At 44.3% G+C, this 19399-nt stretch overlaps 1 protein-coding gene across 2 annotated transcripts in view; it reads left to right on the plus strand.

Moving 5' to 3' along the window:
* The window catches only part of RAD50 (RAD50 double strand break repair protein), a 214321-nt gene that overhangs the window by 46975 nt on the left and 147947 nt on the right, over nt 1-19399 (plus strand). For both annotated transcript variants that reach the window (XM_069763946.1, XM_069763947.1), the window contains exons 2-5: nt 326-487; nt 13914-13997; nt 14370-14521; nt 15217-15402. In XM_069763946.1, the coding sequence (XP_069620047.1) occupies nt 359-487; nt 13914-13997; nt 14370-14521; nt 15217-15402 (551 nt within the window). In that variant the 5' untranslated portion in view covers nt 326-358. The remainder of the gene's footprint in view (nt 1-325; nt 488-13913; nt 13998-14369; nt 14522-15216; nt 15403-19399) is intronic.

Raw genomic sequence — 19399 nt, forward strand, 5'->3', positions numbered from 1 at the left:
AAAAGCTAGCTGGAAAAAGAATAAAAAAAAACTAAATATTTTAAAAAAAAGTTAGATTGGTGTAGTTTGACATATGGATCCATTTTTGAAATACCGTGTAAGTTCCACATTTGTCTCTGCATGCGTACAAATATGAACCTAGCATATACGGTAATCATGTTGTAAATTGCCCTTAAAACGACAGCCTGACCCTTTTCTCCCCAGTCTAGCTTGAATAAGACTTCAGTGCTTTTATTTTTGTGTTTCCAGCTGTAATGCAATGATAAAAAATGTGGAATTTATAATGCATTATAAAGTAATTACAGTTCTGAATTTTTTCCCCCAGAACTTTAAAAGGTGTAAAGTCATATTCAGCAGGATGTCTAAAATAGAGAAGATGAGCATCCTTGGTGTGAGGAGTTTCGGGGTGGAAGATAAAGATAAACAAGTTATAACTTTCTTCACTCCACTGACAATTTTAGTAGGACCAAATGGAGCTGGGAAAACTGTAAGTTGAAATATTATAAAATGCTTGTTTAGAAAGAACAAAATTAGGACACAAACATATGTCACATACAGTACGTCACAGAAAAATGTTTCAGATCTAACAAGTTCATTGCCACAGATTTCACTTATAGCTAATCTGTACTTAACAGATGCAGATTTGTTTTAGGTTCAGCCAAAAAAAATCTCCTACTTAGTCTAGGTTCACACTGAGATAACAGCAGCCCATTCAACACATGCGTTAAACAGGCTGTGTTAACGCAAGTGCCGACTTGCCATCGTGCTAGTGCAGATAGAGCTAGCAGATGCTCTATCTGCGCTAGCGGTGACGGACCCGGAAACGCTGCAGCCTGCGTCCCAGGGTCCGTCACTCAATGACGGCACATCGCTAACGCACGCCCATTATGGGCGTTTTCTAGTGATGCGACTGAAATAGAGCTCAATGGCAGCGCTAACGGACTGCGTTACACCGCGTTATACCACGGTGTAATGCAGTCCATCTAACGGACTGCTAAAACACAATCTGAACCCAGCCTAACAGATTTAACTTTAGACATTTTATTTAAGATTTTCCATATCAGGCTGTGTGCACATGTTGCTGATTTTTTGCGTTTTTTTTGCGTTTTTTCGCTCTAAAACCGCAAAAAAAACAGCATACATTATGCATCCCATCATTTAGAATGAATTCCGCAATTTTTGTGCACACGATGCGTGTTTTCCCGTGAAAAAAAACGCATTGCGGTAAGAAACGCAGCATGTTCATTAAATTTGCGGATTTTTTGCGGATCTCCCACTATATCATTGCATTGGGAAATCTGCGGAAAAATCCGCAAAAAAAACGTGCCAAAAACACGCAAAAAAAAATGCAGGAAAAAAACTCATGCGGATTTCTTGCAGAAAATGTCCTGTTTTGCTCAGGAAATTTCTGCAAGAAATCCTGAACGTGTGCACATAGCCTTAGACTGCCTAATATGGGAGTGAATAATAAACGGAGTATTGAGTATTATATAATAGACTAGATGGAGGCCCGTTGCTAGTGCATCGGGAAGCCGGTAATGTCACGATGGGGGCAGGCTTTGCAGCGTTAAGAATTTCTCCCCCCATGTGCTCACCCACCTATCCACTCTCTCTTTCCCCATGTGCTGACTTCTCACGTCTGTGCTCTCTTCTTTGTCCTGTCTACCCCATGTGCTATCCCCCTTGTCTGCTGTCTCTCCTTCCTGTGCTGTGTTCTCCCCTCCTGCTGTCCCGTTTGAGCTGTCTCCCCCCTGTGCTCTGTCTTTCTCACCCCTGTGTGCTTTCTCTCTCCCCGATCTGTTGTCTTCTCCTCTCATGTCATCTCTCCTTTGACCTGTGTACCACATGTGCTCTCCCCCTTGTGTTCTCTCTCTCTCCACCACTGTGCTGTCTTCTTCCCTCATGTTTTCTCTCGTTTGAGCTCCCCCCTGTGCGTCCTCTTTCCTATGTGCACTTACCCCTCCCCCTGTGTTAACCCCTTCCCGACCTGTGACTCCACGTAGGCGTCATGAAAGTCGGTGCCAATCCGACCTGTGACGCCTATGTGGCATCATGGATGGATCGTGTCCCTGCAGATCGGGTGAAAGGGTTAACTCCTAATTTCACCCGATCTGCAGGGACAGGGGGAGTGGTACTTCAGCCATGACTACGATCGCTCTGATTGGGTGTTGAAAGTGAAACAGCCAATCAGAGCAATTTGTAATATTTCACCTATGAAAACTGGTGAAATATTACAATCTAGCCATGGCTGATGCTGCAATATCGTCCATGGCTGGAAACCCTGATCTGCCCCCACCGCCACCGATCTCCTCCCCAGTCCTCCGTCCTGTGCTCAGCCCCCTCCATCCTCCTGTCCGCTCCCCCCCGTGCTCCGCTCCCACCCCCCGTGCTCCGATCCTTCCCCCTGTGCTCCGATCTCCCTCCCTCATACTTCCCGAGCCTCCCGGTGTCCGTCCGTCTTGTCCTTGGGCGCCGCCATCTTCCAAAATGGCGGGCGCATGCGCAATGCGCTCGCCGAATCGTCCGGCAGATTCGTTCCAGGTACATTTTGATCACTGTGATAGGTTTTATCACAGTGATCAAAATAAAAAAAATTTGTAAATGAACCCCTCCTTTATCAGCTCATAGGTAGGGACAATAATAAAATACAATATATTTACTTTTATTTTTCCACTAGGGTTAGGGTTAGAACTAGGGTTAGGGTTAGAATTAGGGTTAGAACTAGGATTAGGGTTAAAATTAGGCTATGTGCACACGGTGCGGATTTGGCTGCGCATCCGCAGCGGATTGGCCGCTGCGGATTCGTAGCAATTTTCCATCAGGTTTACAGTACCATATAAACCTATGGAAAACCAAATCCGCTGTGCACATAGTGCGGAAAAGCTGCATTGTATTTTCCGCAGCATGTCAATTCTTTGTGCGGTTTTACACCTGTTCCTCAATAGGAATCCTCAGGTGAAATCCGCCCAAAAAACACTGGAAATCCGCGGTAAATCCACAGGTAAAACGCAGTGCCTTGCCTGCGGATTTTTCAAAAATGGTGCGGAAAAATCTGACACGAATCCGCATCGTGGGCACATAGCCTTAGGGTTGGAATTAGGGCTAGGGTTGGAAATAGGGTTAAGATTAGGCTTGTGGTTAGGGTTAGGGGTGTGTTGTGGTTAAGGTTGGGATTAGGGTTGGGATTAGGGTTAGAGGTGTTTTGGGGTTAGGGTTGTGGTTAGGGGTGTGTTGGGGTTAGGGTTGTGATTAGGGTTATGGCTAGAGTTGGGATTAGGGTTAGGGGTGTGTTTGGGTTAGTGTTGGAGTTAGAATTGAGGGGTTTCCACTGTTTAGGCACATCAGGGGTCTCCAAACGCAACATGGCGCCACCATTGATTCCAGCCAATCTTGTGTTCAAAAAGTCAAATGGTGCTCCCTCCCTTCCGAGCCCTGACGTGCGCCCAAACAGTGGTTTACCCCCACATATGGGGTACCAGCATACTCAGGACAAACTGAGCAACAACTATTGGGGTCCAATTTCTCCTGTTACCCTTGCGAAAAAAAAAAATTGCTTGCTAAATTATAAATTTTGAGGAAAGAAAAATGATTTTTTATTTTCACGGCTCTGCGTAATAAACTTCTGTGAAGCACTTGGGGGTTCAAAGTGTTCACCACACTACTAGATAAGTTCCTTGGGGGGTCTAGTTTCCAAAATGGGGTTGTGGGGGGTTTCTACTGTTTAGGCACATCAGGGGCTTTCCAAATGTGACATGTCCGCTCTCAATTCCTGCAATTTTTGCGTTCAAAAAGTCAAATGGCCATTCTGAGCCCTGCCATGCGCCCAAATAGTAGTTTTCACCCGCATATGGGGAAATTGCATACTCAGGAGATTTGCACAACAAATTTGTGGGTTAATAATTTTCTCCTGTTAGGCTGGGTTCATACTGCTTTCTGGCAGTCCATTAGACGGACTGCGTTACACCGCGGCATAACGCAGTGTAATGCAGTCCGTTAACGCTGCCATTAATCTCCATTTCGGGTACATCGCTAGGGCACGCCCAAAATGGGCTTGCGCTAGCGATGTGCCATCATTCAGTGACGGACTCTGGGACGCGGGCTGCAGCATTTCCGGGTCCTTGACCGCTAGCGCAGCTAGAGCATCTGCTAGCTCTATCTGCGCTAGCATGTCGGCACTTGCGTTAACGCAGCCCGTTTAACGCATGTGTTGAACGGGCTGTTGTTAACGCAGTGTGAACCTAGCCTTACACTTGTGAAATTAAAAAAAAATTGGGACTACTGTAAAATTTTTGTGGAAAAAAGTAAAATGTTATTTTTTTTATTCGGACTCCCATGACAGCACACGAGAGAGGGGATCCGCCCTTAAGGAACAGGAAACCTACAGATACAAAAGGGCGGCACCTCTCCCCATGCATCAGTTGGTTTCCTGTTCCTGAAGGGACTGGATGCCTATAGAAACTACAGGAGTCCAGGCCGGCCGGACCGATTCTGGTGGCGAGAGGGTCTCCCACTTCGGCCGGTGCGGGTACCTGAAGTAGTCACGGTGGCCCTGGCAGGGCGGCACGGCGGTGACTAGGCAGCGAGGAGCGGTCGCCAGGGGGTGTCCGGTCTCCGGGGCCAGCGTCTGGTAAGTCGCCCTTCCCGTGGGCTGTGGGTCTCTCTGGAGCAGGGGGGAGCGCGGCGGCATCTGGGGGGCGCCGATCGGATCGTAGCTGGCCGGCCTCGGCGTTCCACGAGAGCTGCAGCGCTGACAGGAAGCGCTGTAAGCTGTGGTGACGTCGGGGGGTGGAGCCGGCGACGTCTTCCGGATCGGTGAGCTCCTGCGCATGCGCGGGGGCTCCAAGATGGCGGCGCCCACCGGAGATCATGCCGCAATCCCTCCGGAGCGACGATTGATTCCCCACAGCTGCGGGGGGGGGCGGGAAAATTAAACAAGCAAGCTGGGCAAGGTGCGCTGACCGAAGGAGGGGCCTTATAAGGCGGCTCCAGCAGCATGTTCCCGGGTTCTGGCTCCAATTTACTGAAAATGGATTCAGATCAGGATCAGCAGGTTGTGCTGCTGGAACAAGCATCCCAGAAACCCAAGGAGAAGGAACATGAAAAAAGGAGCGATGGTTCGGGCCGCAGAAGCTCCTCCAGACAGGGGTCTGGAGGGTCAGTCAAAAAGGATCCCCCTCGTGCTTCGGTATTTCTGGGTGTGAGCAGCCACTGGTAAGTGATCTTCGAGAAAGTTCACTTAGTGACTAGTCTCCCCTCATGTGTTTTATGCAGGGAAGGAAAAACGTCAGTAAGGCGAAGCATAGGGAATGTGCCATCTGCGGGGTTCCCTTGCCTGACTCACACCCTAAAAAACTATGTGACCCCTGTATCCAGCAGACGGTGAGGTTCTGGAAGGAGGGGAGGGGGTATAGCATGTAGATTTTACACTCTAGTCTACCTTACTTATCCCCGTAGGTAGCCGAAGAATCCTCCTCTATTACGGCCAGTCTCAAGGAGATGATTAGAATGGAGGTTAAAGAGTCCTTTAAAAACCTTTCACAGTCAGGAGGTTCTAGGCAGAGAACTGAGTGGGCATCTGATTCGTCTGTGGAAAAGGACAAGTCCGAAGAATCAGACAATTCAGCAGCATCATCCTCCTCTTCGGAAGAAGACGCTGCTCGGTTTTGCCTACCCCTAGAAAGGATAGACAAATTGGTAAAGGCGGTCAGAGGCACAATGGGTATATCGGAACCCAAGCCTCAACTATCCAAAGAACAAATGATGTTCAGTGGATTGGAGCAAAAGAAGCGCAGAGTGTTTCCTTTAAATGAGAAAATACAAGATCTTATTAATAGGGAATGGAGGAAACCTGAGAGAAAAGGCTCCTTACCACCTGCGCAAAAACGCCGATACCCTTTTGATGACCCAGCAGTAGGTAACTGGGAGAAAGCACCCAAGCTGGATGCAGCAATTGCCAAGGTAGCTAAACGATCTTCTCTCCCATTTGAAGATATGGGAACACTTAAAGACCCCCTGGATAGGAAAGTGGATACCTTCCTGAAGGGAACCTGGGAGATGGCAGCTGGCTCCTTAAGACCTGCGGTAGCTTCAACCTGCACGGCAAGGTCAATGATGGTCTGGCTGGACCAGTTGGAGACCCAATTAAAACAAGGGGCCTCTAGAGAGTCCATTCTCTCAGCATTACCTGTAATCCAGGAGGGGGCGGCTTTTTTATCAGACGCCTCAATTGACTCCGTAAAGTTGGCAGCTAGAGCAGCAGGACTTTCTAATGCTGCAAGGAGAGCCCTATGGCTGAAATGCTGGCCGGGGGACATGCAGGCAAAAACAAAGCTCTGCGCTATCCCTTGTAAAGGCGAGTATTTGTTTGGGCCTACCCTGGATGAACTCCTGGAGAAAGCAGGAGATGATAAGAAAAAGTTTCCCAACCTGTTCAATCCATACCGTCGTCCCTTCAACAAAAGAAGGTTCAACCGGGGAGGAAAGCGAGCCTTTTCACCAGGGAGAGATCGTCCCAGATGGGAGGATAGGCGAAAGCGAGGTACAGGTCTCATGTTTCGCCGTAACCAGACGGAAAATAAAAAACAAGACCAATGACTGGCAATTCCAGTGGGAGGGAGACTATTGCATTTCTCGGCAGAGTGGTCGAAAATCACAAACAGCGTTTGGATAAAAGACACTGTTTCCCATGGTCTCAAGCTGGAATTTGTTCATATTCCACAGGACAAATTTAGGTTAACACCCTGGCGCTCATCTCCCACTGAACAATTCGCCCTAGAAGAGGAAGTGAGGACTCTTTGTTCCAAAAATGTTTTGGTAGAAGTGCCGTATTCTCAGGCAGGGGAAGGGTTTTACTCTCCCCTGTTCCTAATCCAGAAGCCTGATAAATCTTACAGGACCATTATAAATCTTAAGGGTCTCAATAAGTTTTTGGTGAAACATACTTTCAAAATGGAGTCCATCAATTCGGCAATAAAAATGCTTTTCAACAACTGTTTCATGGTAGTAGTGGATTTGAAAGATGCCTACTATCATGTACCCATTCATGCTGATTTCCAACGATACCTGAGGGTAGCGATACTAATGGGGGGTAGGATTCGACACTTTCAATTCAGAGCGCTCCCCTTTGGGATCACCTCGGCACCTAGGGTGTTTACTAAAATAATTGCGGAAGTTATGGCGCATTTAAGAGAGTCAAATATCCTTATAGTCCCCTACTTAGACGATTTCCTCATTGTAGGTAACTCGGTAGATCATTGTCTGTCACAATGGGAGATTGCTAAAACCAAACTAGAACGGTTGGGTTGGATCATAAACTTTGAAAAATCTAAATTACAGCCCCTAAATGTTCAAAAATTCCTGGGGTTAATGTTGAATTCAGTGACACAGCAGTGTCTCCTCCCTATAGAGAAAATGGACCAAATTCAGAGTTTTGTATTAAGAGCAATCAATACACCTTCCATGACACTTAGGCAAGCAATGTCTCTACTTGGGTCACTCACATCTTGCATCCCAGCAGTTAAGTGGGCTCAGTTCCACACCAGGTCCCTACAAAATGAAGTCCTGTTCCATGACAGAGCCTTAGGAGGCGCATTGAATGGAAAATTGACATTGAGGCCGATAACATTGAATTCCCTTAGATGGTGGCTAGATAAACAAAATTTATCAGCAGGGGTTCCCTGGATGATAGATGTCACCCACGTGATAACCACGGATGCCAGCTCTTCAGGGTGGGGAGCCTATATGGGGGACATGGTGGTCCAGGGACAGTGGGAACCCTTCACAACATTTTCATCAAATCAAAGAGAGTTGTTGGCGGTTGAACTGGCTGTTAAAAAATTCCTCGTATATCTGCAGGGCCAGCACGTCAGAATTCTGTCGGACAACAGAGTGGCGGTCGCTTACATAAACCGGCAAGGGGGAACTCGTTCCGAAACTTTAATGCAGATCACGGATCGGTTGTTCCAGGTGGCAGAGCTCAATTTTCTATCTTTGACAGCTCTTCACATCAAAGGAAAAGAAAATGTGGCAGCAGATTTCCTCAGCCGAAATGTGTTAAAACAGGGAGAGTGGTCTCTCAACGAGGACATTTTCAATCTTGTCGTCCGCAGATGGGGTCAACCAGTGGTGGATCTATTCGCCACCAGAAACAACAGAAAAGTAAAACTTTTTTGCTCCCTAAATCCCAGGGAGAATCCCCTGGCGGTAGACGCGTTTCTCATAAAATGGGATTTTCCACTAGCCTATGCTTTCCCACCACTGAACCTGATACCTCTAGTGGTGAGGAAAATCAGGGAGGATCGAGCGAAAGTCATCCTTATCGCCCCCTTTTGGCCCAGAAGAACCTGGTTTGCCTGGCTCAAGACAATGTCTGTAGCGGTCCCCTGGGTACTGCCAGAGATCCCGAACTTGCTTTCGCAGGGACCGATCTCCCATCCACAAGTGACGGGGCTCCATTTGACGGCATGGTGTTTGAACGGTCACCATTAGTGGGAAAAGGCTTCTCTCCAAACTTGGTGGAGACGCTCCTAAAGAGTAGAAAGCAAATAACTACGAAAATCTACTCTAGGACTTGGAGAAAGTTCTTGTCTTGTTCAAAGTTTAATATCCAAGACGGGGTGCCAGTACAACAAATCCTAGAGTTCCTACAGAAGGGGTTCGAGTTGAAACTCTCTCCTAGTACCCTTAGGGTACAGGTCTCAGCTTTAGGTGCCCTGTTTTCCTGTAATATAGCGAATAACTACTGGATAGCGAGGTTTATGAAGGCAGTTAGTAGATCTACACCACTGCATAAAGACAGAACAGTTCCATGGGATTTAAATTTAGTTCTGTCCTCTCTAACTAAACCCCCCTTTGAACCTCTGCAGGAGGCCTCGATCAAAATGTTGACACTTAAGACAGCCTTCCTGATCGCCATAACCTCAGCTCGCAGGATAGGGGATATACAGGCACTTTCCAGAGCTCCTCCATACACTGAAATCTTGTCAGACAGAGTAGTCCTTAGACCAGACCCAGCATATCTGCCAAAGGTGGCGACACGGTTCCATAGATCACAGGAGATAGTTTTGCCGTCCTTTATTCCTAATCCCTCTAATCCTAAAGAGCAGGAGCTTCATACGTTAGACGTCAGGAGATCTCTTCTTCAGTATATTTAAGCTACTGATAATTGGAAGAAGGATGGGGCACTGCTTCTTTCCTTCCAAGGTCCAAAGAAAGGATTTAGAGTATCGAAATATTTACTGGCTAAATGGATTAGGGAAACTATCTCTCTAGCTTATACAGCAGGTGGGGGGCCAGCTCCGCAGAACCTAAAGGCACATTCCACCCGGGCCATGGCGTCATCCTGGGCAGAAAGATCTGGAGTGTCAGTGGAGCAGATATGTAAGGCGGCCACATGGTCATCCCCTTCCACTTTCTTTAAACACTATCGGTTGGATTTGGGGTCCTCCTCTGATCTTTCCTTTGGGTTAAGGGTGCTACAATCTATAGTCCCTCCCTAAGGTAGCTTACATCTCTGTAAATCTCTCGTGTGCTGTCATGGGAGTCCGAATAAAGCATTAAGCTACTTACTGGTAGCGGCATTTTTCGGAGGCCCATGACAGCACCCTTAGTTCCCTCCCTATTCACGTGGGGGTAGCACTTCCTGATATGTATATAGCGTAATATGTAAATCTCACGTATGGTGTCTTATTACAATAATGGGTTATTTTGTTTCAAATGTATATAATGTATATATTGTATATTTGTGTACCACTAACCGCGGCAGTCTTCTCAGGCTCTGAAATACAACTGATGCATGGGGAGAGGTGCCGCCCTTTTGTATCTGTAGGTTTCCTGTTCCTTAAGGGCGGATCCCCTCTCTCGTGTGCTGTCATGGGCCTCCGAAAAATGCCGCTACCAGTAAGTAGCTTAATGCTTTCCTTCCACATTCAATTCTTGTGAAGCACCTGAAGGGTTATTAAACTTCTTGAATGTGGTTTTGAGGGGTGCAGTTTTTAGAATAGTGTCCCTTGTGGGTATTTTCTGTCATATAGGCCCCCAAAGTCACTTCAAATGTGATGTGGTCCCTAACCAAAATGGTTTTGTAAATTTTGTTGGAAAGATGAGGAATCACTGGTCAACTTTGAACCCTTCTAACGTCCTAACAAAAAAAAATGTTTAAACAATGAGGCAGATATAAAGTAGACATGTGAAAAATGTTATTTATTAATTATTTTGCATGGTATAACTGTCTGATTAAAGGGCATAAAAATTTAAAGATTAAGAATTGCAAATGTTTCAAATTTTTTGTGAAATTTTCAATAGTTTCATAATTATACGCAAACCACGTCTACCAAATTTTACCACTAACATGAAGTACAATATGTTGCGAAAAAAATAGTCTCAGAATCAGTCGCCTCCTTTGAAGCGTTCCAAATTTATTAACACATTAAGTGACACTGGTCAGATTTTAAAAATTTGGACTGGTCATTAAAGGGAACTTGTCACCCCCAAAATCGAAGATGAGCTAAGCCCACCAGCATCAGGGGCTTATCTACAACATTCTGTAATGCTGTAGCTAAGCCCCCGATGTATCCTGAAAGATGAGAAAAGAGGTTAGATTATATGCACCCAGGGGCGTTCCCGCTGCGGTCCGGTCCGATGGGCGTCGCGGTCCGGGTCCAGCGCCTCCTCTCTTCATAGGATGATGTTCTCTTCTTCTCTTCACGCTGCGGCTCCGTCGTGGGCGCACTATTTTCTGGAGTGAGCAGGCGCCGGGAAAGGTGAGAGAGGCCTGGCGCCAGCGCACTGCAGTACTTTGCTCTGCCCTCAACAGGACAGACAAAGTACGTCTGCGCCGGAGCCGCAGCGTAAAGACAAGAAGAGGACGTCATCGTAAGAAGATGGGAGGCCCCGGACCGGACCGGACCGCCCCCCAGGTGAGTATAATCTAACCTCTTTTTCTCATCTTTCAGGATACATCGGGGGCTTATCCACAACATTACAGAATGCTGTAGATAAACCCCTGAGGCCGGTGGGCTTAGCTCATCTTCGATTTTGGGGGTGACAGGTTCCCTTTAAGTACAAAATTAGCTCAGTAAGTAAGCGTTTAAAGATCAATTATGCAAAGAAAAAGCAAAATATCAACAGAATCCGTTTCTGGCTGCTGTCTTCTATAGGCCAAAGCACATTTAAAAATTGAAAGGTGGCAAAATGATAAACTGTTCTGTGGTCAGATGAATCAAAATTTGAAATACTTTATGGGAACAATGGATGCTTTGTTCTCCAGATTCAAGAGAAAGAGACCATCCAGCTTATTAGGGCTTGACTCAAAAGACTGCATGCCTGATGGTATTTGGTTGCATTATTGTCTATTGCATGGGCAGCTTGCACATTATGAATGCAAAACATTATATAGAGGTTGTAGAACAACATATGTTCCCATCCAGACAGCATCTATTTGAGGGAAGGTCTTACATATTTCAGCAAGACAATGCTAAACCACATACTGCATCCATAACAACAGCATGGGTTTACAGAAGAGTTCGGGGGATGAATTGGCTGCCTGTTGTCCAGACATTTCACCAATTAAAACATTTGATACATTATGAAATAAAAAATCCAACAAAGAAGAATCAGGATCATTGAGCAGCTAGAATCCTACATAAGACGAGTATGGGACAACATTCCTCTCCCAAAACTTCAGCAATTGGTCTCCTTACTTCACAGATCTGTACAAACCATTGTAAAAAGAGGGGATGCTAGGTAATGATATTGAAATGATATTTCAAAAAATAAAATGAGGTATGTTTCTTCAAATAAAATGGATACATATCTACGGTACCTCTCACCATCTGATTTGTGTTCTATGTTCTGTTGTGGATAAAATATGTCTACCGAATGAAAGATTTCCAAATCATTTCTTTCTTATTTTCTTTACATTTTACATAGTGCCCCAGTTTTTTTCTAATAGGGTTTGTACTTTAATATTTAAAGCACAACCCCAGCCTTTTTTAATGCAGTGCTGTAGTGGTTCTTCTAATGTAAGGCCCTTTCTCTTAACCGCCTACATCTTCGCCTTTTATCAGCGCTCATCCGGGCGGTCTTTAGCAGATTGTGACCTGCCGGATAGCTCCAGTGGTTGCTGAAGTGAGCCAGAAGACACTTATCAATATAAGTCTATGAGAGCATTGTTCTGTCTCTCATAGACTTACATTAATAGCTTGTGACTGTTACTTCTGATTTCCAGTAAGGCAAAAGTTGCGGTCACAAAATGGCACCGTGGAACCGTAGCGGCGCTGATCAAAGGTGAAGATGGCAGTGGGTAAAAATAACAGTAGGTTCAGGGACCTTAACCCTGTAATAAAAAAAAACCGCTGGAGTGGGACTTTAAAGGGAACCTGTCACCCCGAAAATCGCGGGTGAGGTAAGCCCACCGGCATCAGGGGCTTATCTGCAGCATTCTGTAATGCTGTAGATAAGCCCCCGATGTTACCTGAAAGAGGAGAAAAAGACGTTATATTATACTCACCCAGGGGCGGTCCCGCTGCTGGTCAGGTCAGATGGGCGTCTCTGGTCCGCTGCGGCGCCTCCCATCTTCATTACAAGACATCCTCTTTTGATCTTCAGCCACGGCTCCGGCGCAGGCGTACTTTGCTCTGCCCTCTTGAAGGCAGAGGATAGTACTGCAGTGCGCAGGCGCCGGAAAGGTCAGAGGCCCGGCGCCTGCGCACTGCAGTACTTTGTCTGCCCTCAACAGGGCAGAGCAAAGTACGCCTGCGCCGGAGCCGTGGCTGAAGATCAGAAGAGGACGTCTTGTAATGAAGATGGGAGGCGCCGCAGCGGACCAGAGACACCCATCCGACCTGACCAGCAGCGGGACCGCCCCTGGGTGAGTATAATATAACGTCTTTTTCTCCTTTTTCAGGTAACATCGGGGGCTTATCTACAGCATTACAGAATGCTGCAGATAAGCCCCTGATGCCGGTGGGATTACCTCACCCGCGATTTTCGGGGTGACAGGTTCCCTTTAAGGATGAATACATGATCTTCAAATTAATAGACCAACTCCTCAGTTAGCAGCTGGAATTTAGGCAAAAATGTGCTGCAGCAAGTGTTCAATTCCCCTACAGCACTGATAATGAGAAGCGGAGCATTACCTGGCCCCAGTGTAACCAGAAAGCTCTATATGTAAAGGAGAGACTTGATAGGTGTCCTGTATCACTCTTTATATTAATTAAGAATGATTTATTGGAATAGTCTAAAATGATTTTTCTTAACCTCACAACCACTTTAAAGTGAAATGTCCTTAAAGAGTTATTTAAAACCCCAAAATATATTATTTCAGTTTCTGGAATATAAAGGTGTATAATTTCTCATCTGGGACCAACATCGTACATTCCTGAAATGTCAATAATGTCCATTAGGCAAAGTCTAACTAGTTCAGGCAAGTTGGAAAGTGCGGTATGTATCTGTAATGGTTAGGCAACATCTGAAATGTCAAAACTTAAATAATCCTTTGAAGATTCAGTATTGCTGAGATTGTTCATTTCAATTTTTGTCAAAATGTTTCCTTGGTTAGCAGACTACAAGCTATCACTTTTAAAGCATAACCGTGATTGCGACAAATCAGTGCTGTATAATGTCATCATTGAATAATGAGAATTTCCAACAATTTAGCCATATTTCATAAGCTTGCAGACGTAAAGCACATCAAACTTGGTCACAATTGTAGCGTACATGACCACTGCATCCAATCACTCTTATGCTAGTAACAAAGTACCGTATTTTATTTTTCATTATTGTAACTAAAAGCATGTTAAAAACAAGGAAGATTTTCTGTTTAAGATTACAGGATGAACCCATTGTACTTAGAATTGGACTGAAAAGCTTATCATCCAAGTGTCAATAATAAATGTTCTCTTGTGACATTTCAGACCATTATTGAGTGTCTCAAGTATATTACAACAGGAGATTTTCCACCTGGATCAAAAGGGAATACCTTTGTGCATGATCCTAAGGTAATTCGTAAGTATTTTCATAATGGTTGTTTAGTAAATGTAAAGAGAAATTCTAATACCATATACTCATAAAAAGTCACTGTATAAAGTAGTCATCTTCCTCCTCCATACTGATTGAGTAGCTCAAGATAAAATGACCTTCTGATATGTCATAGATGCCCGTGAGAAGATCAGAATCTGGGGAAGTCTGTGGTCTGGAGCCAACACTGGTTTTCAGAACAAAAGGAATCTAATAAGGCCTACAATGGAAGTATCAATCAGGGCCTTAGCACCACACTTCCTAACCATGTCGTAGATGTCTTCTAATAGGAATTAAATGTTGATTACTGGATAGTTATTGAAGTTGAAATGGATTTGATTCTGCATTTTTAGGTTGCTCATGAAACCGATGTCAGAGCCCAGATTCGTTTACAGCTCCGAGACATGAATGGAGAAATAGTAGCTGTTCAGAGGTCCATGGTGTGCACACAGAAGGGGAAAAAGACTGAATTTAAAACACTGGAAGGAGTAATTACAAGAATGAAGTAAGCTCACAACTGTTCTTAAAATGTGTGACCAAAAAAAGTGTCAGGTTAAAGAGGATGTCCAGTGTTCTAGTGAAAGGTTTCTGAATCCTCACTGCGTGTCAGGGGGTGGCAGGTATGCGATTTGAATACTTCCAGCCCCATGCTTATATTGAGCGAGGTCACACACGTCAAGTCAACACGTGACCGCGTGAATGCAAATTTCACACTTCTGTTACATGCCTGCCTGCTTTCACATTCAACACAGAATCCTTAAAACGTCTGTATTGATACAGAAGTCTGCAGTCACATAGAGTGACTGCAGACTTTCATCAGAGGACCAGACAACTCCCAAGATTGGTGTAGAATGCAAAAATAAAGATCTATTTTCTAATACTGTGAAAAACAGAAGGTGATTTAATAGTACACTCAGAATATCTGATATTTTCACCCTTATATTGTATGTTAGGAATATCTAGTTTTCTAAATTGTACATTAGTTTCGCAAGTGTAATTGTCCAGTAGATGGGAGTGTTGAAAGTCACCAGAAGCCTTTCCAGCAAAGTGAAGTGTCGAACAATCTGTGTGTGCACCATTAGCAAGATTCACTGACCGTCAGTTTACATTTTGATGGTGTTTTCAAGTCGTCCAAACCTAAAAGCTGTGGGAAACTTATTTTTAGTTCCTGTGCTGATGTCCGTTTCCTTCTGCTGATAGGCATGGTGAAAAAGTAAGCTTGAGTACAAAGTGCGCAGAAATGGACAAAGAAATGATAAGTGCCTTAGGAGTGTCCACCTCTGTACTCAACAACGTCATATTCTGTCACCAGGAAGATTCTAACTGGCCTTTAAGTGAAGGGAGACAACTAAAGATAAAGTTTGATGAGATCTTTTCTGCAACCAGGTAAATAATTTGTATCACCTTTTCCTTTTCAGTAAATTTTTATGAGACACAAAAATTAAAACAATGTGAAGTACAGTAAAATCAGAAAAGCATAGCTTCTGCATAAAAAGCAAAGCATTCACTATGTACAGTACCTTTTTTGCTTTTTTTTTGTATTTTATTTTGTCAAATAACACATTCTGAAAACAGTGCAAATAGCATTACATTGATCATTTTTTCCAAACAGGTTAGCACAGAACCTTTCTCTGTACAGTACCTTTGTAATTTGTCAACAGTATTAACCCCTTCATGACCTTGGGATTTTTCGTTTTTCACTCCCCTCCTTCCCAGAGCCATAACTTTTTTATTTTTCCGTCAATTTGGCCATTTGAGGGCTTATTTTTTGCGGGACGAGTTGTACTTTTGAACGACATCATTGGTTTTAGCATGTCGTGTACTAGAAAACGGGAAAAAAATTCCAAGTGCGGTGAAATTGCAAAAAAGTGCAATCCCACACTTGTTTTTTGTTTGGCTTTTTTGCTAGGTTCACTAAATGCTAAAACTGACCTGCCATTATGATTCTCCAGGTCAGTACGAGTTCATAGACACCTAACATGACTAGATTATTTTTTATCTAAGTGGTGAAAAAAAATTCCAAACTTTGCTAAAAAAAAAATAAAATTGCGCCATTTTCCGATACTCGTAGCGTCTCCATTTTTCGTGATCTGGGGTCGGTTGAGGGCTTATTTTTTGCGTGCCGAGCTGGCGTTTTTAATGATAGCATTTTGGTGCAGATACGTTCTTTTGATCGCCCGTTATTGCATTTTAATGCAATGTCGCGGCGACCTAAAAAACGTAATTCTGGCGTTTCGAATTTTTTTCTTGCTACGCCGTTTAGCGATCAGGTTAATGCTTTTTTTTAATTGATAGATCGGGCGATTCTGAGTGCGGCGATACCAAATATGTGTAGATTTGATTTTTTTTTTTTTATTGATTTATTTTGATTGGGGCGAAAGGGGGGTGATTTAAACTTTTATATTTTTTTTTATTTTTTTCACTTTTTTTTAAACTTTTGCCAAGCTTCAATAGCCTCCATGGGAGGCTAGAAGCAGGCACAACGCGATCGGCTCTGCTACATAGCAGCGATCTGCTGATCGCTGCTATGTAGCAGAAATGGAGGTGTGCTGTGAGCGCCGACCACAGGGTAGCGCTCACAGCCACCGGTGATCAGTAACCATAGAGGTCTCTAGGACCTCTATGGTTACCATCCTGACGCATCGCCGACCCCCGATCATGTGACGGGGGTCGGCGATGACATCATTTCCGGCCGCCCGGCCGGAAGCGGTAGTTAAATGCCGCTGTCTGCGTTTGACAGCGGCATTTAACTAGTTAATAGGTGCGGGCAGATCGCGATTCTGCCCGCGCCTATTACGGGCACATGTCAGCTGTTCAAAACAGCTGACATGTCCCGGCTTTGATGCGGGCTCACCGCGGAGCCCTGCATCAAAGCAGGGGATCTGACCTCGGACGTACTATCCCGTCCGAGGTCAGATAGGGGTCTTTCTCCTTCTGAATTGAACTATTAAACCCTTTCTGACCTCGGACGGGATATTACGTCCAAGGTCAGAAGCCCCGCTTTGATGCGGGCTCCGGCGGTGAGCCCGCATCAAAGCCGGGACATGTCAGCTGTTTTGAACAGCTGACATGTGCCCGTAAGATGTGCTGGCAGAATCGTGATCTGCCCGCACCTATTAACTAGTTAAATGCCGCTGTCAAACGCAGACAGCGGCATTTAACTACCGCATCCGGCCGGGCGGCCGGAAATGACGTCATCGCCGACCCCCGTCACATGATCGGAGGTCAGCGATGCTTGTACATTGTAACCATAGAGGTCCTTGAGACCTCTATGGTTACTGATCGCCGGTAGCTGTGAGCGCCACCCTGTGGTCGGCGCTCACAGCACACCTGATTTTCTGCTACATAGCAGCAATCAGCAGATCGCTGCTATGTAGCAGAGCCGATCGTGCTGTGCCTGCTTCTAGCCTCCCATGGACAGTTGAAGCATGGCAAAAGTGAAAAAAAAAAGTGGAAAAAAATATATATATATATAAGTTTAAATCACCCCCCTTTCGCCCCAATCAAAATAAAAAAAAAAAAAAATCAAACCTACACATATTTGGTATTGCCGCGTTCAGAATCGTCTGATCTACCAAATAAAAAAAAGCATTAACCTGATCGCTAAACGGCGTAGCGAGAAAAAAATTCGAAACGCCAGAATTACGTTTTTTTGGTCGCCGCAACATTGCATTAAAATGCAATAACTGGAGATCAAAAGAACGTATCTACACCAAAATACTATCATTAAAAACGTCATTTCGGCACGCAAAAAATAAGCCATCAACCGACTCCAGATCATGAAAAATGGAAACGCTACGAATATCGGAAAATGACACTTTTTGTTTGTTTTTTTTTAGCAAAGTTTGGAATTTTTTTTTACCACTTAGGTAAAAAATAACCTAGTCATGTTAGGTGTCTATGAACTCGTACTGACCTGGAGAATCATAATGGCAGGTCAGTTTTAGCATTTAGTGAACCTAGCAAAAAAGCCAAACAAAAAACAAGAGTGGGACTGCACTTTTTTTGCAATTTCACCGCACTTGGAATTTTTTTCCCGTTTTCTAGTACACGACATGCTAAAACCAATTATGTCGTTCAAAATTACAACTCGTCCTGCAAAAAGTAAGCCCTCACATGGCCAAATTGACGGAAAAATAAAAAAGTTATGGCTCTGGAAAGGAGGGGAGTGAAAAACGAACACGGAAAAACGGAAAATCCCAAGGTCATGAAGGGGTTAATCTTATTTCATGGGTGAAATCTGATTCTGCCGCTACTGAGAGAGATGAAATTTTGTACTTCATAAGATTCTTTGATCAGAGGAGGATCTAGAGGCAGACACAGATTTTCTGCTACAAGTTGTGTGGAAACAACTGTTACAGTTCCCCATAAAATATTATGAACACCAACGGCCTTCACCTATAGTGGTAATTAAACATTTTGAGAAAGAACGATCTGTCCAGGATGAGAAAGAAGTGTGTCTTTCTAATAATATATATTCCAAATTTTCTTAATTTCACATTTACTATTGATTTTGTGAAAAAAGAAAAAACGACAACAAATACTCTAAGAATCAGAAACGGTATCTAAGCGCTAGATTACCCCTTTCTCTTCTTGATGGATTGTAGCCATGTAAAAGATTTCCCCACTAATGTCTTCCAATAACTACTTCAGCCAGAACATTGTTATACAATTTCAAGAGCCCACTCCTCTTAGTGGGTTTTCCCAGCAATACAGTAATCCAGATAATAGCATAATCCGCACGTACGATAGGCCCTATACCCACACCAGAACAGCTGTCCAGAAGAGGGTGAGAAGGAAAAGATCCCAATCAATGGTATGAAATGGGGAAAAAATGTAAAATCTTTGACCACAGGCTGTAAAATCCTCCAGACGTCAACTAGGTAAACCTGATTAAACGGTTAATACTCTCACTGCGCCAAAGGACAGGGACTACTTTCTTTAAGATGTATCAAGTGCCACCTTCATCTCACACTTGAAGTCACCTACCAGAAATATGGGGAGTCTCTCAGCAAATGTTTCTGGCTCCCGATAAAAGCATTCACCTGCAAATTTGGCTTGGTCCTGGTTAGGAAAATAAACCTGAGCAACTACTAGGAGTTTCTGAAATAGTAGATACCTCTTTCTTAGATTTACTCTATTGCCATCTCGCATAGACTCATACACCTAGTGTGCTGTGTCTTAATGAATTGCAATGGAGGCAGCTCTGAATTTGGAGTCTGCCATGGAGCTATGATACCATGGCACATAGGCTAGAAATAGCCATTACTGTAAGGAATATGATCTTTAATTGTTTCCTGCAGAAGGATGAGTGAATGTCTCTGCTTATATAAGGAATAGAGAATCTGATTACGTTGACATGGTTCAACCTTTCACATTGAAA

This window comes from Ranitomeya imitator, chromosome 4 (genome assembly GCF_032444005.1).
Source record: "Ranitomeya imitator isolate aRanImi1 chromosome 4, aRanImi1.pri, whole genome shotgun sequence".
In the NCBI taxonomy this organism is placed as follows: domain Eukaryota; kingdom Metazoa; phylum Chordata; class Amphibia; order Anura; family Dendrobatidae; genus Ranitomeya; species Ranitomeya imitator.